The sequence below is a fragment of the Lutzomyia longipalpis genome, chromosome 2 (assembly GCF_024334085.1).
Source record: "Lutzomyia longipalpis isolate SR_M1_2022 chromosome 2, ASM2433408v1".
Taxonomy (NCBI): domain Eukaryota; kingdom Metazoa; phylum Arthropoda; class Insecta; order Diptera; family Psychodidae; genus Lutzomyia; species Lutzomyia longipalpis.
Genome location: NC_074708.1, coordinates 9398007 through 9422851, shown reverse-complemented (window position 1 = coordinate 9422851; position 24845 = coordinate 9398007). Strand labels below are relative to the sequence as shown.

The following is a 24845-nucleotide window of genomic DNA, read 5'->3' as shown; positions in this document are numbered from 1 at the left end:
AGTTACGATAAGAAGTTATTTTTTTGGGAGCACTATCGCGAAAAAAATTTTCTAAATGCTTCATACGCCATTGATTTGGTGGAATTCCTCTTTTGCTGCCCATTTAGTTCCACATTTCCAGGAAAGAAATCTCCATCATTTGTGTGCAAATATTTCATTTTGCACACCACAGTCTAAAATATTGATTTTGGCACTGAAATTATTCAACAGTCGGTCAGCTCATTCCCACCAGGCGATGGCTCTTTTCTTTTTCATTCGCAGACTCATACCGGAGAGCGCATATTATGTACGTACATATATATAGTGAAAATCACAGACACGGAGTGGTTAGGTACTCGTGCTTGAATAACACAATAAACTCTCTTACATCATCACTTACACTGGCACAGTTGCAAGCCATGCACGTCACTCTTGATTAATAAAATCTCCATTTTTACGATCATCACCGCGGGAAATTGCCAGAATTGTGTGATTGCAATGATGAAGGGGGTTGTAATTTTGAGCTTCTCTAACGTCTATTTGACTTGCTATTTTTATACGGGGAAAAAAAAGAAAATTAAGAGACTGCAGACCCGAAATGGGACAATTTTGCTCTCTCTCCAAACACCAAAAGAAAACACCATAAAATTGACAATTTCCTTTTGGCGTGATGCTGTGAACCATAAGAGAAGCTATCTTGTAGTTTGTCCGATAAAAAACACACTCCAAAAGAATTTTTGTTAAGTTTACACACGCAGAAATATTCTCACTGCGTGTCTTTTACTCTCTAAATAACATTTCTTTGTGATTTTATGATGTTTTTCTCATTTTTTTGTTAAAAAACATTATGATGTGATTGAAAAAGACAAAATAGCTGACTTTTTATGACCAAAATTTGAGAGAATTGGTCATCACTATTGACCATCATTAGTTTCTGATTTAAGCCAGCTTCTACTGAACCGATTTTGCTAAAAACTGAATGAAAATTAATAAAAAAATATTTTTCTATAGAATTCTGTAAGAATTCTAAATTCAAAGAATATTCATAAAATATAAATATATTTTTTAGAATATTATGGCGACTATTCCGAATATATTTCCAATAATTCTTCTGAGTGTTGTAAAAAAAAGAAATATTAGTTCCATGGAAAATTGTGAATGCAGCATCCACATGTGAAGATGAGTAACGTTGAAAAGAAGATTCTCAACACAAAATCCCAGTTTTTTTTTTCAAAATCATCTTTGGGACCTTTTTAAAAAAAAATGAACAGATCCGTTTTATTTACTCTGACAATACCCGGCGGAGCTCTCTTTCCTCGTCATTTCTCGCATTCTTCGCCCCTGTTGTCCCTTTTGTGCTCCCGCAATCGTCAAGGAATAAGGAAGAAAAACTTCACTTGAATAAAAACTACTTCTTCCACACAAAACATCCCTTGTTCATTGGTTTTGTTGGTCATATTTTAACATTCTCTGTTTCGTCTTATTTTTTTTTGTTACTGGATCAAAGATCATCATCATCATCTTCTGAGAATTCATGAGGGGTTCGTATTGTTCGATAGGAAGAGATTTTTTTTTTAAAAACTTAGACTTCTTCTCAAATGGTCAGTTGAGGGTGTTATTGAATTTTTTTTTTCTTGAGTAATTTCTTCGATTCAACCACCCTGTGTTAGGTGTTCGTTATGCTGAGACGTCTTGAGATGCGCATTGTACAAGGGTTGAAGTGTTTGGTGTGTTAAGGAAAAGTACCGCATCGAGAAAGCATTTTGAATTTTAGTTGGAACTCCTAATCTATACAATTTAGAGATTAAGATAAGACATAGGGAGGTTTTTGGGTGGTAAAATGACCTACAAAAACCTTTGGAAAAGACCAAGAAGACCCTCATTTATCTGGATTATGTAGTTTGGGAAACTTGTGAAGCTTGTAACGGAAAATATTGCTCTCGTCAACTTCCCCATACAAAATGGATTGCTAAAAACAATTTTTGCAGACATTTTTGCATACTTTTTAAAACTTTTATTGCCCCCCTAATAAAATATGGACCTCTTTGCTCTAGAAAGTTATTTTTTGTGGAAAAGTTAGAGAAAAATAAAGGCAGCTCATGTTTCAGAAAAATTCCAGTTTTGCTTAAGATTTTTTTTTCTTCTTCAAATCATCCCTCGGAATGTCTTTCCCATTGAATTTACCCTCCGTCGATTGCAGCCACTTTGTCTCTTTTGTACAAAAGAAATCCAGAGAAGAGAAAAAATGTACCTTCCGAGACATTCAAGCGGGGTCCGCAGATACAACAAAATCGGATTTTTTTTTCTGGAAGAAAATTGTTACAGCATTTTCATGTCTCAAGCGATTGGTGTGACAGGTAGAAAAATTCTTTTCAATAAATTGTAAGTCATTTGGAATTTGGTGAGCAATAAAAAAGAGCTGGAGCTTCGATTTTTTTCTTCATCTCCTCCTTCTTGGCACTCAAAGACGATCTCAGTGGAAAAGAAAGATGGGGTATAAATCTTATGGCGGGAACTTGTTGAAAACGAGTACGCAAGATGAAGAAAAAAAAACACTGAGAAAAAAAGGAGGAAAATGATCAAAGATTTGGTAAAAGAAGATACAGAGAAATTGAATTTTCGGAAGATTGGAACGGATGAAGCGCTTCAAGAAATGATTTTATTGTCCATTGCTGGGGATATAAATTCACGGGCGAGATAATTTCAAGCGCAATCTTTATTGATCTCATTGTTGAGGAAATTATTATCAAAATGCGGCAGTAAATTGGCGTGAAAGGTGCAAAAAAAAAGAAGGTGATAAGATGGTGAGAATGGGAAAAAAATTAAACATTTGGTGGCCAGTTATTTGCAAATATGTATAATCTTAGGAATTTTGACCGTTGGACTTTCAAATCTTCGCAGGATTGTAAGATTTATGATTTAATAATCAATACCAGACATTTAATCTATTTAATTGAGATTCTGTATGATTTATTATTTTATTTTTTTTGGAAATAACTTTTTATTTAATGTTTTATGATTGTTTTGTATTAAAGAAAATATAAAGAAAGAAAAACACTTTTTTGGTGATTTATTAATTATGCAATAATATAATTAATTTTTATAAGAATGTTTTTCGATTACCTCTTTTTTGTGTAAATTTTGCGTAGCTATTTAATTTAATGCTTTTAAATCTCAAATACATCAATAAATAAATTCTAGATAAATTCTTTTTAGATTTTTAATTAAAAATCAAATTTAAAACGTAACAATTCAGAGGATTCTCATATCTCGTTATGCAATAGAAAAGTTATGCAATATTTGAAGGCAAAATTCATTTTGAAATATTTTTCATTTTATCTTTAGCAAACAATTTGTTTGTTGTATTCTTGAGTATACTCTGTAATTTGTCAAGTTTGAGGCAATATTCTTATATTTTTGAACGTCTAATTCCTTCTCTTTTTTTCTCTGAGTGCACTGAAAAAAGGAAGAAATATCGAGGAATCTTAAAGGATAGTTATAAAGCAAAAAAAAAAGTCAAAGACTCGTTCATTTTATGTTCCTTCTTACAATCCCTTTGTTGATGGGTTTGTGAGAAGCGAAGGCAAAAATACAATGATGGTCCAGCAGAGTAAAGGGAATGTACTGGTAAGTTTCACTTACGGGCTGTGATTCTTCCTTCAGATGACAGTCCAAGTGTGGTGAAAATTGAGGTGGATAAATTTTTTGGAATTGCTATCTCACGCATCGAATCACAGCCAACGCGTGTAAATTCTGGGGAAAGGCTTACTCATGCGCGTTGGCTGTGATTCGTTGCGTGAGATAGCAATTCCAAAAAATTTATCCACCTCAATTTTCACCACACTTGGACTGTCATCTGAAGGAAGAATCACAGCCCGTAAGTGAAACTTACCAGTACATTCCCTTTACTCTGCTGGACCATCATTGTACTTATATATGTATATTTATAGGTTTATATATTTTTATATTTTTATATTTTTTATGTATAAAAAAGGCGCCCCGCTTCGCGGGGCGCCAATTAGTTTCTTTAAAATATATGTGAATAGGTGAAAGTAATTGTTGATGTAGCAAAAAGGCAGAAGGCGGCCATTTTGAATTTTGAAATTAGTAAAATCTGATAGGTCATACCCACTATACCTGATGAAACTTCAATTGAAAAGCCTCTATCAAGTACCGTTAAGCCGATATAAGGCAATATTACAACAATCGGTACATATGGAAACCTGTTTTGGTCTATATCTCTGAAACCGCGACATAAATTTTTTTAATTTTTTTTTTATTAAAAGGTGTACCTATCACCTATAATATACTAAAATTTAATCGAAATCTATCGTCCAGTTTTTGAGATATTAATCGAAAACTGGTCGAAAACTCATCGAAACTTTGGTTTTTGATTGTAGGCCCTCTAGCGGTAACTTTTGAAACTTCCTATGTATAGATAATTGTAGACCTTTTTGAGATCTTTCATTCAAAACCGGTTTGGTTAAAATCGGTCAACCGGTTTAGGAGTTATGGCCGACTTTCGATAAAAGTCTATATTTGCTAAACCGCTTGTCCGATTTTTGGAAATGGGGTATCGTTGAAAAGGTCTTAAGGGCCCCTACAACATATTAAAATTTCAGACCTCTAGCTATAATAGGGGCTGAGATATAGCAAAAACAAAATTGAAAAAAATTCAAAATGGCGGATGCAGGGGTGGGGGGTCGAATTTGATATCATAGTTGGACGACTTCCAGTCGATAATTGAACTTTGCCGTTGACCGCAAGTCTCTATCTATTACCGTTCTCTTGTAATTGAGCTTCAAACTACGGACGGACGGACGGCCGGACGGACGGACGGCCGGAAAAGTTTTTCGGCGCATACGTTTTTTGGAATGTGGGGACCCTAATTCGTGCTCATACCAAGTTTGAGCCCGATCCGACGACCTTGAGTTTTAGAGTGGACACAGAAGCTGTGCTATTCTTTTCTTCGAAAGAATCACAGCTAAAAAAGAAGTCTCAAAATCGTGGGAAGGTAGTATATTGAGAAATTAGATGATCTTTGATAGTTTCTTCCACTCCTTCATTTCTCATCGACCTCTTGACTTTCTCAGCTGTGAGACACGCAAAGCATCGGTTTGGGATGACATCCGGTGTGGGATTTTGTAAAATTCAATCGGTTTTGTGATTTAGGTGAAGAAACCATTTGCCCACCTTTTAACACGAACAAATAGGCAGTAATATAGGAGAGCTCTTCAGCGAAAAAAAAAGCCCGTGTGTCCAAATAGATTGTTTGATCATTTAACTGTCACGCGAAGATTGAGTCCCGCGACTGAAGACACATTCCTTTTTGTCAAAAATTCTCTTCAAGAAAAATGCGTTTATTTCGGGGTATATTACTACAGGATTGATTTAAGGAGCTACCAATACACACGTGCAACCCCTCCACCTAAAAGAAATTCATCACTTGAGGGGCAATACGAATTTTTATAGCTTTCGCACCAAATCATCACTTTTAGGTTTGAAGACATCACACTGAAGAGTATTAAAATGTCATAAAAAAAATATTTTTAGCCAAACTCTTAATACACTCATTGAGTAATCACGGAAGATCATCACTCTTCAGGAATTCTCGTGTGTTTTTGGGAAGTATTTTTGAAGCACTAAAGGGGCTGTCTTAGATCCATCAAGCCACCAAGTCAATTTTAGAGTTTATTAGTGCGACTTTTAAGTTATTATTTTGAGTTGGTGGACCACATATTTATTTAGAGTACAGAAATCAGGAATTGTAACAAGAAATTATTTTTTCCCAAAAAAATTAAATTTTCCTTTTTTTTTCATGATAATTTTCGATGCTAATATTGAGAAAGATTTCTCGTGAGGGGGGATTTTTTTTAGGAAGTCTCAAAGCTCCAAAAAGCTTGCGTGCTATCGATAACATTGCGGAAAATTCGATGAGACTAACAGAATATAAGAGGCAATAATCTTTCGGCATATGTTCAAGTCAAGTCAAAAAAAATCCACAGCGATAAGCACAAAGTGTTTTCTGCTATGATCGTGAAAAATGAAGAAAGGAACGATTGAAAGACCAAAAAAAAAAGAGAAAAATTTGCAATTTCATCGATTGCGCACAAACCCAGCAAAGTGGGGGATTATTGTGTATAGATTTGGTGGTTCCGAAAGGAATTCCCGTGTGGGGAACAATAATAAATTCACAAGTTCGATTATCATTTTGTGACCACTCACAGAATGACTGACTTTATCATTTCTTGTCATTTTATCACACTCAACGGTGACGCCATGCCATCGTCATTGGAAATTTTTGGTGGTGGTGCGACGGAAAAGACGAGGGGGTTTGTGAAGGCACAGATGTTGCAATTAATTTCCTGTATGTGTGGCATAGTTCACCCTCTATGTGTGCCACACAGGATACAACAAGGGGATGATGCACCCTCTGCTACTCTTTACAGCATCGTGCACTTTGCAATGTGCTCGCAAAAAATGATTCACCCAGAATCACAAGTTCGACTCATCATCAATTTCCATCCACACTGCACCACCATCCACCCCACACACCGTATTGGATTGTTTCCCAATTATTTGCAGAGGGCTCGAGGGTTGGCAGCACAATGGTGTCCACAATGCGACCTTAAATGGATTGGTGGTTGCTGCGACGGTGCTACAGCCGAGGGGTTTTCGGAAAAAAGGGGTGAAAATTTTCCAATTTCCACCCCATTCTCTTCCGGGGGATGTCAATGTACCATCACACTATGGGGTGGAAATTTAATGCAGAGAGGGTGACACTGCACCCTAATTTAAATATTTATCCCATCTGTAGGCTCTATCTATATAATAGCACAGCGGAGGGACTCCTGTCTCCCGCATATTTTGCACCATAGCAAGTGACGCTTTCACCCGTGCCACAGGGCATTGGCATATAAGATGATTTCGGGGCAAACACAAAATTATGCTCGCTGTGTGTGCCTCTCAATGTTGTGCAAAATATGTCAGACACCGCACATAAACGATGATAGTGCATAAACTGGAGTGAATTGTCAGGAAAACTCCCCCAAAAATTCTGCAGGCAAGCAAATGGGCGATTTCCAGCAATTTGCTTACAACAACAATATATTAAAGAGCTCTGGCGTAAGCATTGCCAAGAGGTCATTCGGAGAGTTCATTTCACGTCTGAATGCTTAAATAATTTACAAAATAATAATCTTTTGAATTGTTTTTTTTTCCAAAATCTAAGAGACATTTTTTTCTCTCTCTCTCAAAACAATCAAGAAAAGATTATTCATCAAAAAGATTTTCTTTTGATGAATTTTTCTTCACCCTCCCTACAAAAATATATAGTGTTGGTTGAAAAAAAGGTCAGAGGTGAAACAAAGAGAGCATCAAGTGAAAAGCCCCTTGAATTTCCAAGCAAAACAATAAAAAAAGACCTTGTTTTTGCAAAGGGTGTGGATTTAAAGTTCATCTCCCAAGAAGTCTGAAAATATACCCTCAGAAACCATAACGGACGAGTCGCCTTAAATGCCTACGAGGGGAAAGGACATCAAAGCTGAAAAGTCCGACCTTTTCTACCAAAGAAAACAGAACAACTTTCACAGGGATTTTATGCACTGGTAGTATCCTCAAACTACCATTTATGGCCAATCTTTGTTTGCCTAATCCCCCAAAAATGGTCAAGTATATTCCTTTTTCTCGAGGTGTCTCTCTCCGCGTGAGCCTTTCTTGGGGTGTTAAACGGTCACTTTTATGAGGAGCTAAAATGTAACATTTTAATGATTTCTCTTCTACAACAAGTGGATGCCATTAAAACTGAAATAATTTTCTTTTTTTTTGTGAAAAACATTTTCAAAGAAATTTTGATTAACCCGCATTTTTCTTTTACTCTTTTCATTGCTTTTCAATTGGATTTTAGTCGCAAGTCCAATTTAACCTGATCTTGCTTCTTTTTTTTCAGTCAATATTTGTGTGGATGTTTTTAGGCAAATACATTACTTTGCGCTTACGTACAAATTGACCAACGTTGTATCCAATGTGGTGCCATATTTTGATACTTTTCTTCTTGGTGATAATGAAATTATCGCAAAAACACGCTATAAATCTCAATTACTTCGTAGTACCTGAGATTCTTTTGTTAGAAGAAATTAAAGATTTTCAAATTAATTATTTTAAGAAAATTCTTTGAGAACTCACTCGAGTTTGTAAGGAGAACGTAAAGTTTTCAAATTTTTTTTTTGTTGCAATTTACTTTATTTAACTTTAAACTTTTCTTTGATATTTCAACAAAAACCTGGGTGAAGAGCAAAATTTAATATTAAATTTAAGAAAAAAAAGTAAAATGTGAAAATAAATATGTTAGTGCTTGAATTAAAAAAAAAACTGACCAAAAAACCTTATCCAATAATAAAAACATTATTATTCAAACTATGTTTTACTGTTTTACTTAACGTCATTTCAACGTGATATAAAAATTTTACTGTGCACTTCCTACTATTATTTTTTTTTCATTCATACAATTAAAAAGTGAATCTTCTCAACAAAAAGCTGCAATGTTATGATTCTATATATTTCAGACATTTACGGAGAGTAATATAGCATGTATTTACTTCTGATATGTAAACCATGACCTCATGATAAGAGATTTCTATTTATTTGTAACTTAAGCAGTAATTTTTCTGCGATCTTCTGTCAGTTTTAATTCGCATCTCCGCCTTATGAGTTATTTATATTTTTGTTCATAAAAGTTAAGAAATATGAAGCTTTTGCTTCTCTGTGCTTTCTTTGTGGCTACCGTCGCAAATCCGGAACAGGAAAGTAAGTACTTTTGTTTGCTGTTTCATCGTAGAAAAGAACTTTTCTGAATATGCATTGCAGAAAAAATCTTCTGTGTTCATGGAATGTGGTCTCACTATCGCACGGGCAATGGGCATTTTGGCATAGATGAAATAAATCCATTTCTCTGCACCCATTTGGTCTACGCCTTCATGGGAGTTGATTACGAAGGCAACATTGTGATAAGAGATCGTTGGTTGAATTTGGAAGAAAACTATGGACTTGGGAATTTACGGAAACTCAGTAAATTGAAAGAGATTAATCCAAAATTGAAAATTTTGATCTCAATCGGTGGTTGGTCGGAGGGAACGGAGAAATTTTCCATAATTTCAAATGATCCGATGAAACGAAAAACCTTCGTTGAGAGTTCAATCAATTTTCTTGAGGATTACAAATTTGATGGACTCGATATTGATTGGGAATATCCAGGAAGACGCGAAGGAAGCAGAGTGAGTGATAAGAAAGCCTTCACAGAGCTTTTGAAAGATCTCCGAACAGCTTTTCGTCCCAAAGGACTACTTCTAACGGCTTTAGTTGCTCCTGAGTCAATCAACGTAGAAATTTCTTATGACGTTCCACAAATCAGCAAGTTAGTTATTTGAAGTCCTTATCTTTCAAGAATTTTGGGTAAAGTGTAATATTTTCTATTTTTTTTTTACAGATATTTGGACTTCATAAAACTCAAAACTTATGATCTTCATGGTTCCTGGGACACAAAGATTGGCATCAATGCTCCACTCTATAGAAAATCTTGGGAAGAAGACTATGCCAGTATGCTTAACATAGATTCTGGTGTGAAGTACTGGCTAGAAAGTGGAGCTCCTGCAGAGAAGCTAATTGTAGGAGTACCTGTCTTTGGACGTGGCTTCAAGATGCTCAGTGAAGATCAGAAGACAGTTGGATCTCCATTTTTGGGCCCTTCTGATCCTGGTCCATATACCGATGATCCGGGATTGTTAGGCTTCAATGAACTCTGTGAGAAGCAACTAACTGAGCAATGGGAAGAACATTGGGATGATGAGCAGCTTGTGCCGTATGCAACAAGAGGAGATCAGTGGATAGGCTATGACAACGAAGAAAGCTTGCGAATAAAAGCAAACTACGTACGAAGTTACAAACTTGGTGGAGTAATGGTTGGGCATATTGAGAATGATGACTTTCTTGGTTTCTGTGGTAGAGGTAAGTTTCCTCTTTTGCAAGAAATAAACAGAGCTCTCAAAGAAAAAAGCCCTTATGGAATTCCTAAAGAAAAGAAGGTCTGTGTTACCAATATTCCATTTTCTTAATTAAAGATTTTTGCAGAAATATCTTATCTTTAAGAATTTGTCAATAAAAATTGAGTTTTGAATTAAACTTAAAAAAAAACTTTGCAATTATTGTGAATTTTCACCAAGAAGTTAGAGTTAAGTGGTAACCTGTGAAAGTTCTCTTAAGACTGCAAAGCGAGTCAAGAAATTGTTTTGCATTGCGTACGAAACTTCCTCTCTTTCAGCATAATATATTTTGCATGTTGAGCAATTTTCTGCGAGATTCTTAGTGTCTCTGACAAGAAGGTGGTATTGTCCACACGGGTTTTTCATCGTACACAACCTCTCCTCCACATCAATAAGGGGCCTGCTTTTATTTATCATTAACACTCATTGAACACTTTCCGCTATGTCGACAGACAACAGACTCCGTCGCTTTTGCTTGTTTCTCTCTCTCTCGCGACCAGCAGCAATACTTTATCCGCGAGAGACAAACAATTTGTTCAAGCAATGCGGAAGTAGAGTTCAAAACCTGCGAGAATATATCATGTTGCCCCATCGCATTCACACTCGCATTCTGCCTTATTCTTATGCCCGTCTCTACAGTGAGACTCACAGCAGAAGAGCGCAACGGTGAGTGCAAATGCAATTGAGCAAACACCACCACTCTGGTTGCTTCCTTCTTCTCCGGCATAAAAAGCATTTTGCAATATATTCTTTGTTCCCAGGATTGCGGCGGCGGCGGCGCAGGGAATTACCCACCCCCGCGGTATGTGCGCTCCCTCTTAATCCCACCGCTGCCACCATTTGTACATATAGAATATATAGTGTCAAAAATGACCGAACAAGTGCCACTGCAGGCGCAATGAGGGAGTGAAAAGAAAAATGCGTATGTGTGGAAGAAGAGTTTGTCTTCTTGAGAAATCCACATTAGTCACATATTGCCTGTTTGCAATGTGAAAACATAAATCACACGCGAAAACGTCACATTCCTCAATCACTTTGTACACTTTTCCTCCCGCAAAAGTGATCTTTTCTTGTCTTACTCATTCTCAATTTCTGCTTCCTCATTCGTCAACTGTATGGGTTTGGTTGTTATGAAAATTAGCAATTCATACAAGGGAGTTTAGAGTTGCGAAGATTCCAATTTCACGATTATATACACAAACACATATATGTATGTTGACTCCACCGTTGTGAGATAATCTCTTTTTGCTTGCTATATGGACTCTTCTGAATTTCAAATTTTATCTTACAAGTGTTGAAGAGTATAAAAAATGCTAAATTACAGCCACTGTACTCGCAAGCTCGAGTATATCGATGGGTGGGATATTAATAAGAATGAGAATACGGAAGTGTGACCATAATGAATGCTCAAGCCAGTCTTTTTCCTTCTCGCACTCCTGTCAACCGTTTCAGTGGTATTTACATAAATGTGACTGAGGTAGAATGAACAGAAAAAAATATTTTCTTGGAATAGGAAGAAGTCAAAGCTTGTTCTTTGTGAAAATGTCGTACACACATGCTGGAAAAGTCAACTTAATTATTCCTTTTACTTTACTATTTTGCTGTATTAAAAGTATTAATATGATACATCACTGTTTAATATTTTAATTGAAATTGAATTTAAAAGTTAGACAAGTTTTTAAATTAATATTTTAGATAATCAATTGCAAGATTAATTTCTTGTTTTTTTTAAGAAACATTAAAAATAATCTATAGTTGAAAAATAGTCTTTTCGACGAAATTCTAAAAATCAAAGAGTTTTGAAATCTTGAGCCATGAGTTTTGAGTTTCAAAAAAGATTTTTTAAAAATTGTTTGAGCGTTTTTTTTTAATTCATTTAGACGAGTTATACGATACCGAATAATGGAACCTTATATCTAAATTTGATCTATAAAAATTAGACAAATGTTTATAAGAAAATATTGAAATAAATAAAGAGAATCAGAGAATCGGTATTAAAAGTTTCGTATAATTTGGTCTAAAAGTGAATCAGTTTTAAAAGTTTTGATTTTTTACAATTATAGTAATTTTTTTTGAATTCGGAAACATTTATTAATTTAGTTTTCAATTCATAAAAAGATGTCTAAAAGTAGTTTTTCATAATATGTAAAAAAAATCACAATCCGTTATTAGGTATAAATTTAAATGACTAGATCACTTTTCTCTTAATAATAGATTTTTTTTAATCAAAAATATTATTTTAAAGACTTGCAACATGATATACGAAGGGTTAACAGCATTATCATAGTTGTCAGTGTGAATTTAATTATGGGAAATGTAATTTAAAATTTACATTTTAGTCTAAAAATAAATGTAGGAGAGTATGGTTTAATTCGAACCTTAAATTTTTTTTTAATTCTCAGAACCATCCTTCTCCATATTCTCTTAAACAGTAATATTTCTCTCTCAGTGTATTCAGTGGAATTAGGAAAGAGAGTGAAGTGGGAAAATAAGGAAAAATGTGTATTATATGGAACTCTGATATATGTAACATATATAGGAAATTTTCCTTATCAATGGTAAGAAAATATAAATAAAAGTGCGTAATAGTAAACATACCTTTAGCGATAGAATTTGCTGTTTGTTTAAATCAGAGATGTAATCCAGTTAGTTGTGTAGCTGCGATAAGTTGCAACGATTTGATGATTTTCTCAAGCATACGCTCGGTCTTTTTATGCACAGTGCAAAATCCATAAAACACTTCCCTCGAGCACTTTGTGTCTGAAATAGTACATTTGTCGTTTATAAAACCACACACTCACAATCAATTGTTGCAATTATTTAAACATATATATGAACTTCCGGATGTTTTTTTCTTGTGTGCAAATTTTCGATGTCTTAAACAGCCATAAAATAGTGGCTATTTCGGATACACTGTGTAGGTGGATTTAAATCTCTATTTATAAAATCTCATTTGTTTTCTCCGTTGATTAACATTTAATTTTTACGATGTGTATATATCTCACGGAAAGGAAGAGATTATATATACAACAGTATTTTAGGGAGCACTGCTATGTTTTCGGGGATGCTGCAAGAATACGCTGTTGTTCTTTTGTCCACCCCGCAATATATAACAAAGTTGCGACGTTGAAAATTCCAAAATTTCGCCCCTGGGCCTTTTTGGGTAGGTACCGTATATTGTGTCTGATTTACGTTCACAATATTACTTTTTCGTGGGACTTCCTTTTGGCTGTTGCTTACGTCCAAAACAAGGATGCCTTTTGGGGATACTTAGGCATGCACTCTTAGGGCTTTTATCTTTTTTCTCTTTTATTTTTCTTTAAAGCACAAGACACGACACAAGGAGCGCACACGGAATTATCCACAATTTTGTTCTTGCTTCACTCGTTCATACAGTTTACTCTTTTTTGTACTTTTGATTTAATTCCTTTCATGAACAAAAATCCATCACTAAGAGATCCCTGCACTATGTTCACAAATGCTAAAAAAATCCTTTTTTTCCATTCACGAACTAAAGCAAAAAATTAGTGGTTCTCTTGTAGGTATTTGTTTAAAAAAAAAACTGAAAATATATCGCTGAATTCCTCCACGGAAAGAAAACAAAAATCTTGGCGAGATGCGGAAAAAAGCGAACTGTATAGTCTCGGCGTGTATTGAAAACTGCTTTGAATCGTTCCTCAAATCAGTCAAGAAGAGAACTTTTCGTCGTGCGTCGACGAAAGACCATCGACTACTGCCCGACTGCCGACGGAACGGCGTGCGACAAGTGGAAAAAGTGGAAACGTGTACGTTTGCTTCTTGATATTTTTATTCAACACACTCAAACTCACAAATGTGTGTGTGAGATGTGGAGGAGGCAACCTTTTCTTGATTATCCCATCTTTTGATTTAAAAAATCTCCCAAGGGAGCTATAAACTCCCTAACCTCACATAAGAGTTAGTTGTATTATATCAATACGTAAAGTGGGAGAAAGTAGCCCCCAGACGGGAAGTTTCTCAACCTCTGAACACTTGCTTATAGTCAACAAGAAGAAGTCTAAAGAAAAAAAAATGTCGGTTATTGTGTGAGTTACCGTGCACACACAATAATGCGAATGGCGTTGGAATTGGAAGGAATTGTTGCGCTTCCGTATAGACCCAGAGAGTAGTTCCCCCATTTGGTCTTCACGTGGGCGAGAGTGAGACAATCGATGTGTGGTATTTAATTTATTTATACTGAACAAAAATTAAAACAAACACACACACAGCATCTCAGCAGGAGAGATCCCATCATCACACGCAGCTCCCCTAAGAATGCCGCGAAGACGCCCAATATGTGGTCTCTTCTCCCCTTTTTTTCGTACATATGTTTGAGAAAAATATATAACACAAAATGATTGTGTGCGATGTGAGATCTCACACTCCCGTATCACCATGAAGCATAGAGAGAGAGAGAGATTAAAAAGCAATTCATTTTAGATCCATCTCGGTGCTCCATCTCCTTTTCTGGGGTTTTCCACGCATGAGACACACCAAAAAAATTGCTTATCTAGCCCCCCGACTTCCTGCATTACACACGAGTTTTTCATCGAGTGGGTGACCCCCCTACGCAACCACAACATTAGCCTACCTGCATTCCTCATTCCCTATTAAGTCATGACTCTTGTCTTCACTGCTGCACAGGACATTTAATTTTTTTTTCCTTCTCTATTAACTCGCGGAATGTCTCCGCAGCTGTGGCAATTTTTGAGGAGGTGGAGGAGGAAATGGTAAAGATTTTTCTACACTAAACTATTGTATAATAACCTAGCTGACACATTCTCAACTGCCCCGAAGCACAATCAGAGTTGCGCACTCCTGCTGCAGAATATATTATTGCAAAAATATTTTGATATAGAGGAGGATGACCTAATTGTGACCCTTTTCCAAAAAAGGGAGTTTTCTGAGGAATTTTGGTGTATTTTGATGAATATTGCGGAATATTGTTGATTTTTCATAAATTTTTTTGAATATTTTTTATCAAAAAGCAGAATTATATTTTGCAGTTTAACTACAAAATTATGCTGGATTTTGTTAGTTTTTCAAATGAAATTTAAAAAAAAGAACGTGAAGGACATAATTGGACACTGTGGCCAATTAAATAAATAGAATATTGTCATTTTATTCATTCATTTTATTCTTTTCCAAAAATACTGAATAATAATTTTTTACGAAAAATGAATTTAAAAAAAAAATTTACGTTGATGGTCAAAATGAAGACATCCTCTTCTATTAAAATTTTGTCTAAATTAGGCCTTGTTACACGCTGTTACAATTATTTTTACAAAATTGTAAGAATTATTAAAAATATGTAAAAGAATAGAATAATTGAATAAATAAATATTTAACAATATGACGGTTTTTTGATCACTGTAGTCACCAAATAACCACTATAGAACCACTATTTCCACAATATTTATGAAGAATTCTTCGTAATTTACGAATTCTGCTCTATTTTCACTTGAATAAAATATACAATGCATAAAAAAAAGCTCACATTTTGGAAGTTTTCTTAAATAAATTAAAAAACAAGAAACAAACAATTCTAGGGTCAAGGAACGACCTCACTTGGCGGAATTATGGTTAAATGAAATCCCAATTAGCAATAAATGGAATCCCAATGAGCAAAATTCCACAAATTTCGAAAGAAAAAAAAATGGAGCAATGTAAAAGAGAAAAGAAAAGTTAGAGTCGACGACACTTATGGGCTGTATGAGAAGAAATGATGAAAATGAACAGACGGGATGGAAAAGGTGCTGCTCCATCGTAATTCTTTATCTCTGTTTGCACTTTACCTGCTGGTTGGTGAGTTGTCTGGTGGTGTACGGTGTATACTTAATTAGCAATAGTGGCGATTGCATAATAGAAAGCTCGGTATGGATTTTATGTAAAATGCTCGTTTGGGTGTTGAGAGTGCGCGCAGAGCTCTTCTGGGGGCTCTTTTGGCTTTGCAGCACTCTCTCCGCCCGCCATCGTTGTGCGCGCGCGGTATTGCCGCCAAATGAGCGCGGAGTTACTTCATTCTCACAGGCCCCAAAAAGTGACATAATAGTTTTGTCAATAGGTACATTATTTTAAATGCAACACACCGGTTTATTATTTAATCCACAGACACACTACATACTGAAAGTTTTACGCGCGCAGGGAAGTTGGTGAGAGTATAACAGCTCTGATCATCGGTGAGTTTTTGGCGCGAACGTAAGAGGTTTGTTACGGAGCGGGGTGTTGTGTGGGACGCCAGATGACACACTTTTCTGATTATCTCGTTACTGACCATACAAATTTCTTCGTCTCTTTTTTTTTCCATTACCACCAAGTGCAAAAACCCTTTTGTGAAAATTCTTTCTTGATTCTTTTAGAAGAAAAAAAACGGCTTCTTTTTTTTCTCCTTCCAGCATCTTCTATGGAGCCAAGATCTTCCACTTCATTGCTTTCTTTTGCGCGTTGTCTTTGTCTTGTGGATGTGAGTTCCTTTTTTTTCTTGTCGTTTTGGGTTGAAAATTTCCTCCTCAAGTAGGTATCCAAAACACAGTGAGACAGACCGGTTCCCCCGCAGTGAGGAAGACGAGCGAGATGAAGATGAAGAGAAGAAATGCCCAAGAAGTGATTTCTTCAGCTTTATAAGCGCTGCTGAATTTCGTGCTCAACACGCTCGAATGGCGAGGAAAAAGAACCGAGAATTTTGTGATAAAAAGGAAGGAGTAAAAGTACTTAATAGAATGCCAAGCAGAATGATGAGATAAAGTGGAGAATTCTCTTGTGTGCTTCTGACTTGCCGTGAGGCTGCCGTGTGCACAACAAGAGATTTCCTCATCATCTCCAGCACTGCGCAAGAGGAGAGGAATGAACATCTTAAACACGTGAATCCTTAAGCAAAAATTCTTCTATATACACCGCAGATCACATTTACACCTCAAGAGGCACGTCATTCTACACACAGGATAATTCACAAAAGAAGATTAACAACACTTCTTATTACTAATACTAAATGATGTGGAGTTTGGACTTTTAATTTATTTTTGAATTCCCAAAGAAATGGTTGAGCTTGTTTGCCTCATACGTACTTTTTAATCAAAAGCGACAAGCATAAAATATCTACTTGTTTGTTTTCCTGAAACGCCTCATTTTTGTGCATTTAACAGACTAAATCACATTAAAGTCAAAAGTAATATTAAATTAAATATTTTCAGAAGGAAAAAAGCTAATAATCTGATATTTTTCCACAGGTCTGGGTTTATTATTAGAAAAAAAGAAATTTCTAAGATATTTTATTAATATTTCGCAAATAAGTATTTTTTGGTAAGAATAATTCTTATATCTTTAACATTTAGAAAAAAGCTCATTAAAACATAAATATACTGTTTTAGACAGTCACCAGGCGCCTCCACTGTGAATTATATATTATTTTACATTACAAAGAATTCCAAGACACTACCAGGCGTCTCCATTGCAACGAAAAATAAGTATTTAACAGAAACAATTAATAAACTAATCTATATAGTCGTACAAGTGTTGAATTTAAATCTCTTAAAAAAAAGTAAGAAGAGAATTTTCTTTTGAAGAATAATATCCAATTTGTTTTATGTTAAAGTCAAAAGCCCATTCAATTAACAATTTTCTTGGCATAATTCCTCAAACATCAGACTAACCAAGTCTTACTAAAGACACGTCTAATTAGTTAACGGATAGATTACAGTGAATACTTTTTCTCAAGCTCCATTTTAACCTACATTTATTCAAATTATCTCACAATGGGAGATGATTATAAGTGTTGTAGTTAGAGAAGATGGTGCTGATTGATTTTCTGCATAATTATCGCAGACTTTTACTCACATTGCCTTTGCGCAAGGCATTTTAATTTACTCTCACCCTCTGTGAATTTTGTTTGTGCCAGTCCCCAACAATTGGCGCACATATCACCCGCAAATGGAGTGTGTTGTGTGTGTACTCAATGAGTCAAACAATGACAATATTTGGCAATATCGTGAGAAGATTCGCAGATTGTGTTGCAAAAGATGGGCGATAAAATAAACTTTTTTTGCATGTCATTTCCGCGTGTACAATGTTTGAGGCTTTTCTGCCGATGACTAACCCCTTCGTGCCCGAAAAGTTATGCGGCTGCGAAAAAGAAACAACTTTTCCGCAGCATCAGAATTTGTTGAGCCCGTACTCTGTGTGGCTTTTGTGAGATGGTCAATTTGAATATGTTGCAGAGATGACGCGAGACCTTTCACGCAATCCGTTCACATTGGCGTGTGTGATGGAACGACAGGAGAGCCAGCTTACACGCCCAGCACAAAATGCGGAGTGAGAATATCTTTTACCCACTTGATGGGAGATTAAAGTCCGCCAATTTAGCAAACACATTTCCGACATTGAATATTATTTAATTTAGTCCATTAAACGCAAACGACTTTCATGTCCTCCCGTATATACTTCTCCTCTTTTGCATTAGCGAGAGCACAAAATCCAAAACATTTCAGCAAAAGAGAAGAAATAAAAAAAAAATTGCCCGCGAGATTCAACTCTGTCTTCCTCCCGAGTTGAACCATACATACATATAATGTACGAGGAGAGGCAAAATGTGTAGTAAACATAAAGAACAATAAATAAACATAATTCCAGTGTAATAGGATCAAATTGGTTTTGATTAAAATCGCCATTTGGTTTTGTGTATTTGTTGTATAAAATGTATGTATTTATTATGGCTTTTGTGGTGTATGTGGAAGAGAGCTCCATGTTTTATTTATAAAATCCATACCATACAAAACACCGGGAAATTGTCAACAGAGTGTGAGGAGAGGAAGAACTTGTTGCTCCATCTGAGCTTTATGTGTTTTCTTTCTTTGAGATTTCTTCTCATTTTCTTCTCATCTCCCTTCAGTATGTGATGCCTTCTTACACAAGCCATCATTCCTCTTTTACTTGTTGTACTTCAACATCGCGCAGTTAAATGTCTTTGAAAATAAGATACTGTGAGAGCACTATAATTGACTGATTTTGTAATTATAACAAACTCAAGAACAAACCTAACTGAGCATAAGTTCGTATCAAGAAAATAATCCCAAAGCTGACCAAAAGGTATTTTAATCCTTGAGATCTTTTAAAGCAAATCCATTAGCTTGTAGTTGAAGATTTTTATTTTGTAAAATATTCTCAGATTTTTGTACTTATTTTGATAAATTTTTTTATAGAGGTTATGTCAATGAACAATTTACCTGAATTTTATTGAAATCTTATAAGGTTTTGTTGCATTTTCTTGCAATTTGTAAAGAAAAACTTGTAATGCATATTTAGTAAATTTTAAATAAATGAAGGAAAATAATTTCATTATTAACATAAATTAAAAAAATAAAAGAAAATTCATAAAATTTGAAATTCATGTTTCTGATAAAAAATATTTTAGCAAAATTGTTGTTGACTCAAAATGAACTAAAATTTTGGCAAAATTGTATCAAAATCAAGCAAGATCTTGTACTAAACTAGACTCAGTATTATTAAAATAACTATACAAAATGAAACACTTTCAAAATCGCGCCTTTGGGTCAGCGTATTACTCAATGGACCTTAAAGGGTTAAATCTGTTACAAATATTAATTTTTACATAAAACCGAAAGAAGGATTTACTTTTCTTTTATCAGGTCAAAGGTGTAAGAAATTCTAGAAAATTCTTTTAATCTGTTATCAGGACTCAAATTAAAGGTGATTAAATAGGTACAAGTGGTACATGGTCAAAGTACAATTTTACCTTATACATAAATTACTTCATAAGAAGTTGTTAGAAAATTCTTATTTTCCAGGAAAAAGTAAAATATATAAATATAAATGTAAATGTAAAGTAAAATATAACGGTAAAATATAAATATATATAGCTACATGGTACAGATTAAGGAGAAAAGGGAATGTACATGGTAAGTTTCACTTACGGGCTGTGATTCTTCCTTCAGAGGCCAAGTTAAATATATGTAAATGCAAAGTCTATAAATAGCTGCAGAGTATAGATTAATCAGAAAAGGGAATGTACTGGTAAGTTTCACTTACGGGCTGTGATTCTTCCTTCAGAGGTCAGTCTAAGTGTGATATTTGATATAAGTTTGGTGGTGCAAACTCTGGGGGAAGGCTAACTCGCGCATTGGCTGTGATTCGTGGCGCGAGTCATCCTTCCCCAGAGTTTGCACCACCAAACTTATATCAAATATCACACTTAGACTGACCTCTGAAGGAAGAATCACAGCCCGTAAGTGAAACTTACCAGTACATTCCCTTTTCTGATTAATCTATACTCTGCAGCTATTTATAGACTTTGCATTTACATATATTTAACTTGGCCTCTGAAGGAAGAATCACAGCCCGTAAGTGAAACTTACCATGTACATTCCCTTTTCTCCTTAATCTGTACCATGTAGCTATATATATTTATATTTTACCGTTATATTTTACTTTACATTTACATTTATATTTATATACCTTATATATAAGGCGCCCCGCTTCGCGGGGCGCCAAATAGTTAGCGTACTGATTAAACATGCAACTATATATATATTTTATATTTTACCGTTATATTTTACTCTGCATTTATAGTCATATATCTTATATATAAGGCGCCCCGCTTCGCGGGGCGCCGGATAGTTAACGTATTGATTAAATAAAATATTGAAACCCTAATATCTCCTGAACGGCTCCATAGATTTTCTTAAATGACCTATCGTTGGAAAGGTCTTGACCTCAGCTATAACATACTGAAATTTTAACGAAATGCATAGTACAGTTTTTGAGATATTTAGACTTAAAAATTTTGGATATGCAAAATATCGACTTTAGCGCCTCTTGCGGTCATTTCTCGAAATTACAATGTTCTAGACATTTGTAGGGTTTCCCGAAACCTTTCATTTGCGCTTGAGTTGATTAAAATCGGACTTGTAGAACCCGAGATATGACATGCCAACTTTGGAAGGCTATATCTCGAGAACGGCGACATAGATTTTCTTCATTTTTGGCATGGAGCTAGATAATATAGCCAGCTATACCATATAAAAATTTGAAGAAAATGCATCGTGTAGTTTTCGAGATATTCATCGAAAACTCATCGAAAATTTTGTTTCTAATTTTTGGCCCCCTAGCGGTCACTTTTGAAACTTTGGATGTTCTAGAGAGTTGTAGGGTTTGTTGAGAGCTTTCATTTGAGCCCGGGTTGATCAAAATCGGTCAAGCCGTTTTCGAGTTATGGTCGATTTTCGATGAAAAATTGTGGCGGCCATATTGACTAAACGGCTTGACCGATTTTCGAAAATGAGGTATCGTTGGAAAGCTCTTGATGGCCCCTACAACATACCAAAATTTCAGACCTCTAGCTATAATAAGGCCTGAGATATAGCGAAAACAAAATTTAGGGGTGTTCCAAAATGGCGGACGGAGGGGTGGGGGGGTAAATTTGACCTCACCATCAGACGACATCAGGTCGATATACTAACTTTGCCTTTTACCGCAAGTCTCTATCTATTACCGTTCTCTTGTAATCAAGCGTCAAACTCCGGCCGGCCGGACGGACGGACGGACGGCCGGACGGCCGGAAGAATTTTTTTTTGACATACGTTTTTTGGAATGTGGGGACCCTAATTCGTGCTCATCCCGAGTTTGAGCCCGATCTGACGACATTGCATTTTAGGTGGTACACAGAAGCTGTGCTATTCTTTTCTTCGAAAGAATCACAGCTAAAATGCTGCAGTGCATATTCAAGGCTATATTCTCCACCATGTCCAAGAATTTCACCTTGCAAACCAAAAAATAATGTATTAACTTCTTTACCATTTTCCAAGCTTACAAGCTGAATGTTAATTTTGGTGTTTAAAATATTAAATTTATCACAAACTTCTTCTACATTTAGATAAGATTTTGCAATATTTTTTGTCTTACGAGAAATTACGTATATTTCATTACCTTTTAAGAGAATATCATCCATTGTACTCGTTAACCAACTTGATATAGGAACGACATGAGCATATGCAATTGCTGCAATTGAATTTGCTGTACATTGATTATTATTAGAATATGAACCAAAAAGTGCAATATTGTCTTGACTATAGGAACCATGAACAAAGTAGCAGGGGGCAAAAACGTTAAACTCTTTATAATAATTTTGATCTTTAAAAACAATTTTCTTATTTTTCTTCGTAAAACCACCGCCAGATTGCAACGTGTAAATTTTTTGGTCAGACTTTTTATGTAAATTTAATTGTGGTTCAATTGATAAGGAAATAGATGGTACTGTTCGAGCTCGAGTAGTACTGTCTGAGTTTTGAGGTATTTTGAAATTTTGGCTGGAAAAAAAGTTTTTGGTTAGATTCAAAGGCAAGGCCGTAGCCGTTTCCCCGACGGAGTCGGGGACTTCACGCCCTACAGCTAGGTAGGGGGCGGAACCAATCGCATCAGATTTTAACCTGTAAAAAAATAATTTTGTACCAACTATCTATGTTTTTTTTAATATACATATATAATTGACGTATAAAAAAAAGATTTTTAAGAAATAATTAAAAGTACAATTATTTATTCAAAAGAAAAAAAATTATATAATTAAATATAAAATATATGTATTTACAGTCAGGTATTGATTAGCGTCACCTCGGTTGTACTCTTCCCTCCCATTAAAAATAATGAGCATAAGGAGTATATCTGATGTGATACTAACTAACCATTACCTGACTGTATACAAAAAATCTATCATTACGCGTCGAGTTATAATAGTGGGTGTCCCACAACGTGTAGAATTGATTATGGGTTGAAATAGAGTTTTAACCAGAATTAGTTGGCGTACTACAATAGTAGCATACCAAGTATTGTAATCGTCGGTAAAATCGACCCCTCAGATCTGCCTCAAAATTGATATCAGCAGGTTTCTGAATTCTGACATCCCAGATTACGAAAATGGCTGTGGAAAAATTTTGATCTAGCCGTTCGGCCTGCCGGACAGGACTAGAAACTTTGCCTTATATCTCAAATCTCAAAAACGATAAGAGATAGAGTCTTCCGTTTTAAAGATTTTAATGTAAAGGTGCGTCTAAGATTTCATTTTTCCGCATTTTCGCCATTTATAGCAAGAGGTTTGAAATTTTAGTATACCGTGGAGCTCAATGAGGTGTTTTCATAAATAATTTTTACTTAAATATCGGTCAAGCGGTTTAGCAAATATGGTGGCCTAAAGCCAAAAGTATTTTTTCGATATAACTCGAGAACGGCTTGACCGATTTTGACCAACTTAAGCTCAAATGAAATATTTCAAGAAGCCGTAAGTTTTTTTTGAAAATCAACAATTTGATGGATAAAAATGGTCATATCTCTAGTTTTCTAAGATCTTCAGAAATTTCTTGACTAGTTTTGGGAAGGTCTTGAAATAAGCTATAATTTCGGATATAATATTAAGATACTTTTCAAGGTCACCTCTAGAACACAAAATGGTTGTTTCTTGTTTTATCGAAAAAAGAATTTGGCACATGCCGTCATCAAGGGATGGTCCTAGAGGTTTCTGATGTTCTAAAAAGTTCTAGAGAATTGCAAAATCTTCCATTTGATATCAAGTTGAGCAAAATGGAACAACTTATTCAATAGATATCGCTCTTGGAACTTTTCAAATTCAAGAATTTTTCAAATGGCCATATCTTCTAAACGGCGACATAGATTTTCTTCATTTTCATACTAATGAAAGGTATTGAGTCAGGTTAAACATATCAAAATGTAAAAGATTTGCCTAATGGGGAGTCGGAGATATTGCCCCTTAAAGTTGGGCAATTTTTATTTTTGATTTTAGCGCCTCTTGCGGATGTTTTTGAAACTTTACATGTTCTACGCAGTTGTAGGGCTTCTCAATACCTTTCATTTGATACCAATATTGTCAAAATCGATCAATCCGTTCTCAAGTTATGTCGAAAAAATACTTTTTGCTTTAAACCGCCATATTTGATAAACGGCTTAACCGATTTTCAAGTATGAATTATCGATGAAAACGTCTCACTGAGCCCTACAACATACTAAAATTTCAGACCTTTAGCTCTAAGGAAACTGGTTGATGGTATTTCAAAATGGCGGACGGCGGCCATCTTGGATTTTGAAAAGGCGAAAAAATGAGATTTTACACCCACATTTCTATAGAAAACTTCAAACCGGAAGTCTCTATCTGTTACTGTTCTCGAGTTATAATGCAAAATGTCGACCACCATTTTTGTAATGTGGGATGTCTGAAATGTGCTCATACCAAATTTGAGCCCGATCTGAAGTGGTCGGTTGTTCCGACGTTTACAATACTTACATTAGTATGCCACGATTGTGATATACCAACTAATATTCAAATACATTTTTCATTACTATACACAAGTGTACCTCCTGATAGTGAAGGCCCCTATTATTTATTGAGTGTAATGAAAATGAGTCAAAATTTATGATTTTTTCGGTGGAATTTCCCAAGCATCATAACCCCACTGGGAAAGAACCATTCATTCGACTCCAAGGGGATGATACATCCTTTAAAATACATATAATACAACTTGATGAAGTAATTTAACAGATTGACACACAAAATGTATAGAAAAATTTTCGATAGTATCGATATTTTACCGAATCGCGAGATTTTTTTTTTACTTTTCGTTCATTAATAAGTCGATCCGGTGGTGATATAGGGATTGATCGAAAGCTAATTAAATAAACTTTCGAATAGGGGTGGAATTTTGTAAACTAATCCCTTTTCTTTCTGACCGGTATTGATCGTTTCTTCAAAAATATCGGAGTCAGGCAATCCCTTATTCGACTCAATTAACCTTTCAC

General features: G+C 35.2%; 2 protein-coding genes across 4 annotated transcripts in view; one reads left to right on the top strand and one right to left on the bottom strand.

Moving 5' to 3' along the window:
* LOC129788997 (ets DNA-binding protein pokkuri) overlaps nt 1-24845 on the bottom strand; it is a 46265-nt gene that overhangs the window by 21234 nt on the left and 186 nt on the right. Inside the window, exon 1 of one of the 3 annotated variants that reach the window (XM_055825580.1) lies at nt 12615-13737. The exons of the other annotated variants lie outside the window; for them this stretch is intronic. The gene's annotated coding sequence lies outside the window, so the exon portion shown is untranslated. Of the gene's footprint in view, nt 1-12614; nt 13738-24845 lie in introns of those variants that run through there. 3 annotated transcript variants of the gene reach the window in all.
* LOC129789061 (chitinase-3-like protein 1) lies at nt 6755-11663 on the top strand. The gene is made up of 3 exons (XM_055825688.1): nt 6755-8784; nt 8845-9391; nt 9464-11663. The coding sequence occupies exons 1-3, from the start codon at nt 8724-8726 to the stop codon at nt 10086-10088; spliced, it is 1233 nt and encodes a 410-aa protein (XP_055681663.1). The 5' UTR covers nt 6755-8723; the 3' UTR covers nt 10089-11663.